This window comes from Myotis brandtii, unplaced genomic scaffold (genome assembly GCF_000412655.1).
Source record: "Myotis brandtii unplaced genomic scaffold, ASM41265v1 scaffold555, whole genome shotgun sequence".
In the NCBI taxonomy this organism is placed as follows: Eukaryota; Metazoa; Chordata; class Mammalia; order Chiroptera; family Vespertilionidae; genus Myotis; species Myotis brandtii.
The window spans coordinates 637507-648574 of record NW_005370065.1 but is presented as its reverse complement, the minus strand read 5'-3'; the positions used below and the strand labels follow the sequence as shown (position 1 = coordinate 648574).

The 11068-nt window shown below is 44.3% G+C and overlaps 1 protein-coding gene across 2 annotated transcripts in view; it reads right to left on the bottom strand.

The window, feature by feature from the left end:
• The window catches only part of HDAC1 (histone deacetylase 1), a 25570-nt gene extending 16388 nt beyond the window's left edge, over positions 1 to 9182 (bottom strand). The window contains exons 1-2 of one of the 2 annotated variants that reach the window (XM_005878351.2): positions 9094 to 9182; positions 1982 to 2094 (exon numbers count right to left, since the gene is read on the bottom strand). In XM_005878351.2, the coding sequence (XP_005878413.1) occupies positions 1982 to 2094; positions 9094 to 9142 (162 nt within the window). In that variant the 5' untranslated portion in view covers positions 9143 to 9182. Of the gene's footprint in view, positions 1 to 1981; positions 2095 to 2690; positions 2744 to 9093 lie in introns of those variants that run through there. The other variant, XM_014549526.1, reaches the window with a different exon arrangement.
• Between the last annotated feature and the right edge of the window lie 1886 nt (positions 9183 to 11068).

Genomic DNA, 11068 nt, shown 5'->3' with positions numbered 1-11068 from the left:
CAGAGAGGGAGAGGGAGAGATAGAAACATCAATGATGAGAGAGAATCATTGATTGGCTGTCTCCTGCAGGTCCCCCACTGGGGATCGAGCCCGCAACCCCGGGCATGTGCCCTTGACCAGAATTGAACCTGTACCCTTTGGTCTGCAGGTCGATGCTCTATCCACTGAGTCAAACCAGCTAGAGCTCAGGTATCCTCATTACCTAAATGCTAGTCTGCTCTCCAGAGTGCCTAAAAACCTTGCTACCTTTTATGTTTTCCATTCCCAGCTGCCTTTCACACCTGAAAAATCTCTCCGGTTTCAAGATCTGACCTACTCCTATCTACCTTCCCTCTGGCTTCCCCAGCTATCTCTACAGGATCTTAGAGACATAACAGGACCATCTGGGAAGGAAAACTCATCCCTTTCATTCTCTGGAATGGTGAGGAAGGATACTGCTGTTGCTAGGTTACTTAAGCTGCCCGTACACTTTAACAGACTCTTATGCTCTAACCATAAGGCAACATGGGCCCCCAGATCCTCTTGATTTTCTCACTTGGACCTTTGCAACAGCTCCTAAATGGCCCCTGTGCTACTAAAATGCGTGCCTATTCCTATCTCTTTCATGTAAAATCGTTCACTTTTTCTTCACTAACTCCAGATAAGGTTCAAACTGGGAACCTTTGGATCAATTTGGTCCACAGATGTACTGATGTGTTTCTGTTTAAGTTTTAAAAACTGGAAGATGGAGCAGAGAAGCAGGAGCGGAGTCAAGAGGTTAGACAGTCTATACCAGCCATGGGCAAACTACAGCCCGCGTTTGAAATGAATAAAACTAAAGACCGTACCCTTTTATGTAATGATGTTTACTTTGAATTTATATTAGTTCACACACACACTCTATCCATGCTTTTGTTCGGGCCCTCCGGTCCAGTTTAAGAACCCATTGTGGCCCTCGAGTCAAAAAGTTTGCCCACCCCTGGTCTATACTCTTTAGTAACTAGAGACTTGGAGCTAGTTCAAAAATCCCAATAACCATTTTAGGCATTGGATTTTTTTACTCTAACCCGTCAGAGCTGCTTAGTACAGCATATCCAATTCTTGCTGACCTCTTCAGCTCTAGCTCCCCTTACACCTGTGAACTTTACCACAATACCTGAACACTGAACTACTTATATTTTCCCCAAATGCACCATATTGTTCTTACTTCTCTGCCTTTTTGCATATGTTCTTCCCTTGGCCTAGAATGCCAGTCCCATTCCAAATTCCAGGCTAGATTCTACTTAATCTTTAAACTCTGCTCAGATATCACCTCTAGGAAATATCCCAAGGCTCCCTTATTCCTTCACTGCTCCTTATCTCTACATCTTGTTCTTTTTTTTTTTTAATAGTTTATATATTTTTAGATAGAGATGAAGGGGGAAGAGAGAAATATCGAAATGAAAGCATAACACATTGATTGACTACCTCCTGCACACTTCCTACTGGGGATTGAGCCCACAATTCCAGCATGAGCCCTGACTGGGAATGGAACCAGCAACCTCTCAGTGCACAGGATGACGCCCAACCAACTGAGCCACACTGGTCAGGGCGCATCTTGTACTTTTTTTGTCGTTGTTAATCCTTACCCGAGAATATTTTTCCATTGACTTTTAGATAGAGTAGAAGGGAGGGGGAGAGACACAGAGAGAGAATCATCGATGTGAGAGAGACACATTGACTGGCTGCCTTCCGAATAAACCCCGACAGGGCCAGGGCTTGAACCTGAAACCCAGGTATGTGCCCTTGACAGGGAATCAAACCTGAGACTCTTTGGTGCACAGGCCGGTGCTTTAACCACTGAGAACACTGGCCAGAGATTATGCATTTTTAAATTGTTGCAGGTACACACTGTAGTACAACACATCTGATGAATAGGCATTCAAGAAAATAAGATAATGAATGATATATGGGGAATCAGAGCTGATGAGATTAGGGAGGGGCAGAGCTCCCAGTAACTCACATAGATTTCCATTTTTCGGTAGAGACCATAGTTAAGTAGCAAATTGTGAGTCATGCCGATTCGGTGAGGTTTCATTGGGTGGCCTTGTCCATAATAGTAATTTCCAACATCCCCTGAAGAAGAAAGAGTGACAGTTTCAGTGACACAGACACACATTCCCAGAAGAACCCAGGAATCTTTCCAATAAACTTTCTTTCTGGTTCATTCTAGTCTTTAAAATTCTTACCCACCTTGAGGAGGGATAACTCCAAATAGGGGGGAAAAAAAAAAAAAAAAGGCAGGGAACCCTGGAGACGTCAACACTTACAAATGTCAGTCTAGCCCAGTTTCTTCCCCCATGATCCATAGGCACTAACTAGAGAGTGTGAGGGGTTCATTCTAAAGCTACTTGGAGGTGACACTATATCTCCAAGAAATCCACTCCCAAAACAGAAAAATAACCATCAGCCCGGCCAGTGTGGCTCAACTGGTTGCATACCATCCCATGAACCAGGAGGTTATGATTTGATTCCCAGTCAGGGTACTTGCCCGGATTTCGGGTTCAATCCCCAGTAGGGGGTGTGCAGGAGGCAGCAGATCCATGTTTTTCTCTCATCATCAATGTTTCTCTCTCTCCCTCTCCCTTCCTCTCTCTGAAATCAATAAAAACATATTTTAAAAAGAGAAAAATAACCATCAATACTCAGAATTATTATAAGCCACAGTTCATCTCTTGCACATGACACTTCACATTCATTTTCTTACTGGATTCTCACAATAACCCTGTAAAGTAGACAGGGAGTTTTATTGCCATTTTATAGAATAGAAAACTAAACTCTTGCTTCATCTACAGCAATGGTCCCTCTGCCTTCAATTCAAATTATCGGCCACACTGTCACCAGTTATTCCCCTAATACACAGCTTTGATAACATCACTCCCCTGCTCAAAAATCCTTAATGGCCCCCCATCCCCTACAGGATGAAAAATAAAGAACAACTTCAGTAACCTGGCATTCAAGGACTTCCTTAATATACTTTTCCAGCTTCATCTCTTGTTACCTATCATCACCACTCTCCTCCACAAGTCTCTCCTCTCTTTCTCCCTCTCCACTAGCTGGGAGCAGCCAAACTACTACAGCCCTTGGGCCAAATATAACTGGCTGCCTGTTTTATGCAAATAATATTTTATTGGCACACAACCATGACCATGAGTTTATATATTGCCTACAGCTGCTTTCACATTATAATAACAGAGTTCAGTAGTTAAATAATTACTATAGAAACCCATCCATATGGCATGAAAAGTCTACAATATTTACTATCTGGTCTTTTACAGAAAGTATGCCACTATCTGCTCTAAACACACTAGATTATTGTCAGCATCCTGAACATGACATTCACCTTCATCAAATATCCTTAGTTCATACTGTTCCTTTGACCTGGAATGTCCTTCCTTCTCTGATGATCCTCATACTACAAAGCCCAGCTCAAGCTCCAAACATATTCCTAATTAGAATAATGGTCTTTTCCTCTGTGTGCAATTTATTTAGCACTTAATTCATTTTGCTTTGTATCTGAATTATTGACATACCTATTTATATCTCCATTAAGACTAGGTGCTCCTTCAAGGCAAGGACAAATATGCCCTGTATATCACAGAAGCTCAATAAAGATTCAAAGAGTTGAACTGAGACTCAGAAAAGTTAAGTGCCTGCACAAGATCACACAATCAATGAGTGATTTGGGAGTCAACTCTTCTGACTCCGAATCTAGTATGCCAGGTACCTACTTCAGTTTGCACTTAACCTAGAGGGCTCTGTGAGTCTACTTAGTAGACAGTTTCTGTAATAATATTCCAAAATCTAGTGAACTACACACCCAAAGATTCTTCCTAAGGAGTCCATCAGGATGAGGCAGATCTTTCAGCACCAGTGAAAAAAAGGTCCCAACCTCTTATCCATTGTGGGTTGGTGGTACCAGAAACAGGTTTCATTTCAGAGAGCAATGCACTGTGGGGAATGCCATCAACAGCATCCAAGCCACACTCCAAGTCTCTTTGTCATAGACAAGGTCTGGGATAATGGGAAACTTCTAAACAGCCAGAGTACAGCCTGTAGTGGCATTCAATAGGGATCCGTGTTCCACATAGACACAGATTTTGAGATGCAGTAGCAAGAAAGGAAAGCAGAAAGTTGTTCCCAGGGTCCCTTATCAGCCATGGGGATGGATAGAATAGATTCTTAAGGCAGTGGCTGATGCAGATACAATTTGTTGGGCAGTCAGTAGTTACATGGCTATACTCATGATATATAATTGAATTCCTGCTTACCCAAGTCTGGCATGGGCCTTGACCCCTAGCAACTCCCTTGCCTATCAAGCTTGGATCCAGCCAAGACTTAGACTTGAGGAACTAAGATACCTTATCTAGAAGGTTAAGGGAGTACCTGAGGGTGGGACCCAGAGACACCAACCTCTTAACAGTTTTTAATTAGGTTGCTGAGAGACTTTAAAAGAAATAACTGGTATTTAGGTACTACTTTTAAACTTTAAAAGAGCTTTTCCCACTGTTCTCATAGTTGTTGTTTTTTTTAAATGTTATGGAAGTGACCCGAGGCTAGAAAGGTAAAGTGACTTACCCAATACTGCAAAGCTTCTAAGCAGCAGAGCCAAATCTGAGTTCCAAGCTAGTGACCTCACTGCAAAACTCACACTGTCTTAAAAAGTAAGATGTTTCTCTTCTCTAAAAGTTGGTTCTTTACCCTTTTTCTCTTTTTAAATTAAGACTGTGGAGATCACAAAACTGCAAACTAACATGGCTACGAAGTCATAAGATCCAGCCTCAAATGCGCCCTCACCACTTCCCAGCAATCTTTCCAAATTTATTTTTCTACCTCCCTCTTTCACAGCAGCTATTTAACAGTTATCTCTCTTCAAGATTCCTACACTACCAACTGACCTCCCCCACTCTCAGGAAAAAAAATATTCTCCTACTTTATCTTGAAAACTCCCTCAAACTTAACTACATTTGAACTTTTTCTTACCTACTTATCAAGAAGGAACTTCCTCCTGAAGGCTAGTGTCCTCACATGTGCTCTGGTGTCCATCTCACCTGGTCTCCTCAGGAAACTCCATCATTACTAGCCCCTCTAATATCTTCAACCTCTCCTTCTCCCTGGCTATTTCCCCTAAGAATTTGAATATGCTCAACTCTCAACCATTCTATCTCCCCTTTATCAACAACTCTCTCTCTGCCCAGGACAAGCTTTATTAAAAAGTTGGGCCAAATATAACTGGCTGCCTGATGTCTCCTCTTCATTCACTTCTTCAATTCCAAACCCTGCACAGAAAACAGTTCTTGCCCACACTTGGCCACTCCCTCCCTCTTTTGGCTACTGTAACCCAACACTTTCTGGTTCACTTACATCTTGGACCATTCCCTCTGTATCTTTACTGACAGCCTACTAGGAGCTAGCACTGTTTTGAGGGTTGAGCATTCTGAGGTAGATAAGACATGTTCCCTTTCCCTTAGGCATTTACTATCTGTAAAAAGTATGAACAAGTAAATGGGCAATTCCAACACAAGTGACAAATGCTGACAGGGGAGTACAGAGCATGACGGACACTAATCTTTTCCTCAGTACACTTCCTTAGAATTCCACCCTGGATCCTCTTCTCTTTTCACCCTACACAACTTCTTGGGGTGATTGATTGCATATAATAAAATTCTTCTATAATAAAATTCCCATCTGTATGCTGATGATTACCAAAAATCTATCTTTTCATTTCTGGCTTCTAAACTACAGACCAGAATGGTCAATTGCCTACTGGACACCTCTGCTTGGATATCCCCCAGACATATCAACAAGAAAACAAACAAACAAATAAGCAAAAAGCCTACCAAAAAACTCCCCAAAGTTATCAACTGACATGATCTCCAAACACTCAGCATCAAACTGCCCAAACCAGAAACTTGGGCTCCTTGTCTTCTTCCTTACCGCAACATTCATGAATTTAATTTCTGTCCCAGAGTGCTAGCTCTAAGCATAAATCTGATGTCATCACTAACCTGCATAAAACTTCAATGACTCACAAGTGCCCTTAGAATAAAGTACAACTTCCTTAGGATAGTATGCCCAGCCCTTCATGCTCAGGTACCCATTTACTTCTCTGGCCTCATCACTTGCAACCTTTCCCTTACCCCTGCTCTCTGCTCCCTACCTTCTCCACTCTGCCCTCAAATCTGTTTCAGGCATACTGTACAAGGTGTACTGGTTAATACTGCGGATTTTTTCAATAGATGGAGTTACACATATGTTGATATATATGCGATTTGATATGTATGCTATTTGTTGTATTGACAACTAGCTTCAAAACTTTATATGTCGCCCTAACCGGTTTGGCTCAGTGGATAGAGCATTGGCCTGCGAACCGAAAGGTCCCAGGTTCGATTCCGGTCAAGGGCATGTACCTTGGTTGCGGGCACATCCCCAGTAGGAGGTGTGCAGGAGGCAGCTGATTGATGTTTCTCTCTCATTGATGTTTCTAACTCTCTATCCCTCTCCCTTCCTCTCTGTAAAAAACCAATAAAATATATTTTTTAAAAAAACTTTATATGTCAAATTTTCTGAAGGTGTTAACATCATAGATATTTTTATGCTTAAAAATATCGAATTTTATGCCAAAAAAAAGAGCATTTGCAGGAAGTTTTAATTCATTACTTTTGAAGAAAAGTGCTGCTGAAAGTTATTGTATACTTCGGGAAGCTTATGGTGAACAGGCTCCATCTCAAGATACTTGTGAATGCTGGTTTAAATGCTTTAAAAGTGATGATTTCGATGTGAAAGACAAAGAACGTCCAGGTCAACCGAAAAAGTTTGAAGACCAACAATTACAAGCATTACTGGATGAAGATGCATGTCAAACTCAATAACAACTTGCAGAAAGAGTAAACATTGCTCAGCAAACAATTTCTGATCATTTATACAAGCAATGGGAAAGATATTAAAGGAAGGAAAATGGGTGCCACATCAACTGAACGAAAGACAAATGGAAAACCGAAAAGTCATCAGTAAAATGTTGCTTCAACAAAAAAAACAACAACAAAAAAATGTTGCTTCAACGGCACGAAAGAAAGTCTTTTTGGCATCGAATTGTGACTGGAGATGAAAAGTGGACTTATTTTGAGAATCCCAAACGCACAAAATCATGGGTTGATCCAGATCAACCGTCAACATCGACTGCAAGGCCAAATCGCTTCGGAAGGAAGACAATGCTCTGTGTTTGGTGGGATCAGGAAGGTGTGTATTATGAGCTTCTAAAACCAGGTGAAATACTGATCGCTACCAACAACAAATAATCAATTTGAACTTCGCTTTGATCGTGAAACAACCAGAATATGCCAGAAGACATGGTAAGGTAATTTTGCTTCATGATGACGCACCATCACACACTTCAAAACAAGCTAACGACACGTTAAAACAGTGGTTCTCAACCTTCCTAATGCCGCAAACCTTTAATACAGTTCCTCATGTTGCGGTGACCCCCAACCATAAAATTATTGTCGTTGCTACTTCATAACTGTAATTTTGCTACTGTTATGAATCATAATGTAAATATCTGATATGCAGGATGTATTTTCATTGTTACAAATTGAACATAATTAAAGCATAGTGATTAATCACAGAAACAATATGTAATTATATATGTGTTTTCTAATGGTCTTAGGCGACCCCTGTGAAAGGGTCATTCGACCCCCAAAGGTGTCGCGACTCACAGGTTGAGAACCACTGCGTTAAAAGATCTTGCCTGGGAGGTATTAACCCACCCGCCATATCCACCAGACCTTGCTCCTTCAGATTACTTGTTCCGATCGGTGGCACACGCACTTTCTGAGCAGCACTTCAAAACATAAGAAGTGGAAAATTGGGTCTCTGAATGGTTTGCCTCAAAACAAGAAAAGTTCTATTGGGACGGTATCCACAAATTACCTGAAAGATGGGGGAAATGTGTAGCTAGCGATGGACGTTACTTTGACTAAAGCACTTTTGATGTTTCTCTTGAAATTATCGTGTTTCCTTTGATTACAAAATCCACATTACTAACCGGTACACCTAGTATAGAAACATGCTGGTTTTCAAATGTGCTGTCCTCTCTTTCATCTCTATAACCTTGCTGTTACCTTTGCCAGGCTAATAACTCCTCTTCTTCAGGTCCTGAGATGGCACCGCTCTCCCTGACTCCTGGGTCTGGGCTGGGTGCCCCTACAACACCCCGAGAGTTCCTTTATCCCAGCAAGACAATGGGGAGCAGTTCTCGGACACTATCTCCGCTCCAAACTGAGCTGGAGAAGTGACTTGATCAACCCCCCTCCCCGGCTCCAGCACCGACATGCTACCTAATTCAGAGTAAGCTGCTGGGTAGACTTTTGGTACGTGAATAAGCAGCGTCCTTCTCCTTCCAACCCCAGCGGCTCCATTTCCCAGTAGCAGCTGCAGGCCCTGCTCAGAGACCCTGGGAGGGACAGTGGTGACCACCAGTTGGTGATTCCTGAAGGACTCTTCTCAAGGAGGAGGAGGGACAGGGGCAGTAAAAGACCTGGGTAGTCTCAGGAGAAAATATAAACCCTTGCAATCTTCCCCATCACATTCTGTCTCCCCCCTCAGACTCAGCCTCCCCTGTAGGAGTCCCACTCCAACTCTCCCATCAGACTTCACAATTCCCCACCGAGAGCACCTCAGACGTCCCCGAGCGACCCCTCGCCTCACGCTCTTCCCTCAGTTTCCACCCCCTTTGCATCCCTTGGAGCCTCAGATCTCAGGCCCGACCTCCTCTCATCCTCCTCCCTCAGCCTCGGTCTCTTTTCCTCGCGCCTCTTCCCTCAGTCTCGACCTCCTTGCCCAGCCCGACCTCATTCCTCTCAGCCTCCTCCCTCAGCCCAGACTTCCATCCTCTCAGCTCCGCCCACAGTCTCGACCTCCTTTCCTCTCAGCCTCCACCCGCAGCCCCGACCTCCGTTCCCCCTCAGCCTCCCCAACGCCTCGCCTCTCCCAGCCTCCCCTCTCAGGTCTCCTCAGCCTCCCGCTCCCGGATTCGGCCCGGCCAGGCCCCGCCCCCGCCGCGAGGACCGCGCTCACCGTCGTAGTAGTAACAGACTTTCCTCCGGGTGCCCTGAGTCTGCGCCATCTTGCTCGCCTGCTGTCGCTCCGGCCCGTCCGTCGGTCCGTCAGCTGTAGTTGACTCTTTGACTCAATATGATTCATCAGTGTGATGCAGCTACCAAAAACATGACTGTCTGTGCACTGCAGGTTTCCAGGCAAAAAGAGGAAAACTAATTCTTAGACACAGTTTATTAACACAACGCAGCCCGGGCACGGCTCCAGCCAATCAGCTTGCGCAGGGACGGCCCGGAACTCGACAGGGGGCAAGGGCAGCCCGGAGAGGCCGCCCGGGGCCCCCTGGGCCTGTACCAAGGTCCACGACAGGGGGGTGGGGAGCTGCTCAGGGACCGTACCATTAGTCCCGGGGGAAGACGGCCATACACACTTCCCAGCCCCATGTCGGTGGGACGCGTGCTTGGAGATCAGAAGACAACTTCGTAATTTTACAGAGAATCCACCGAGCCCTACGGGCGGGGGGTTAGTGACTTGCACAAGGTCACCCATCGGGGTTGAAACTGCGGTTTGGAGAAGGGAGAAATTAACTGAAAACGGAAATAAAAGTGCTGTAGGCCCAGTACTGTGTAATACCTTTACCACGTTATCTCAGATATTCCAATTATTCCTTACAAGTTTTGGAGGAGGGACTTTTTATCCCCAGTTTACAGATAAACATATTGAAGGCGAGACCTTTGTGACTTGCTCAGTCACACAGTTAGTAATTACATTCAGTTTTCAATTGTACGCATATTTTGAATGACTACTCTGCACCAGAGACACCGTAACAAAGTGACAGAACCCCGTTTTTCTTACTCGAAAGCCTACCTCCCCAATGCAGTCACCCAGGAGGAGTGCCCCCTTTTACTGGCACAGGGTTTCTCACGTTTTTGAACCTATTGACATTTTGGGCTGTGGTGTGTTTTTTTAATCATCGAAGGATACATATATATTTTTTGTTTGTTTTGTTAATCCGCACCTGGGGATATTTTTTCATTGATTTTAGAATGGGAGGGAGAGAGGGCAAGGAGGAGGGGGAGAGAGAGAGAGAGAGAGAGAGAGAGAGAAAGAAACATCGATTGGTTGCTTCCCTCATGTGCCACAACAAGGTTGGAGGAGGGAGGAATCAAACCTGCAACCCAGGTATGTTCCCTTGACCAGGAATCGAACCCTCAACCCCTTTGGAGCACGGGCCAACAACTCTCTAACCACTGAGAACACTGGCCAGAGCAGAGGATATATATTTATTGGTTTTAGAGAGAGGAAGGCAGAGGGAGAGAGAGAGAAACATCAATGTGAGAGAGAAACACCTACAGGAACCTGGGTATGTGCCCTGACTGGGATTCAAACCCAGGACATTTTGGTACATGAGACGACGCTCAACCAATTGAGCCACACTGGCCAAGGCTGGGGCTGGATAATCTTTTTTTTTTTTTTTAATTATTTATTGTAGGAAGCTGTCCTATGCACTGTAGGATGTTTCGCAGCCTTCTTGGCCTCTACTCCCCCTGTTGTAACAACCAAAATTGCCTGCAAATATCACATGCCTCCAGGGCAAGGGGGATTGGAGGGAGTGTAAATAGCCCCACCACTCTACCCTCGGGCAGTGGCTTAGTGGTTGAAGGTTGACCTATGAACCAGGAGGTCACCATTCAATTCCAGTCAGAGGCACATGCCAGGATTGTGGGCTGGATCCCCAGTAGGGGGCGTTCAGGAGGCAGCCATCATTGATTCTCTCTCATCATTGATGTTTCTATCTCTCCCTCTCCCTTCCTATCTTAAATCAATAATAAAATTTAAAAGTCACAGTGGAGCCCACTAGTATGCTGGAGGCAATCAACCAATGTGTCTCTCTCACATCAATATTTCTCTCTTTCTGTCTCTCCTCTTCCCTTCCCTTCCACTCTCTCTAAAAAGTAATGGGAAAACATCCTGCAGGCTAGAAAGGGCAAAATGG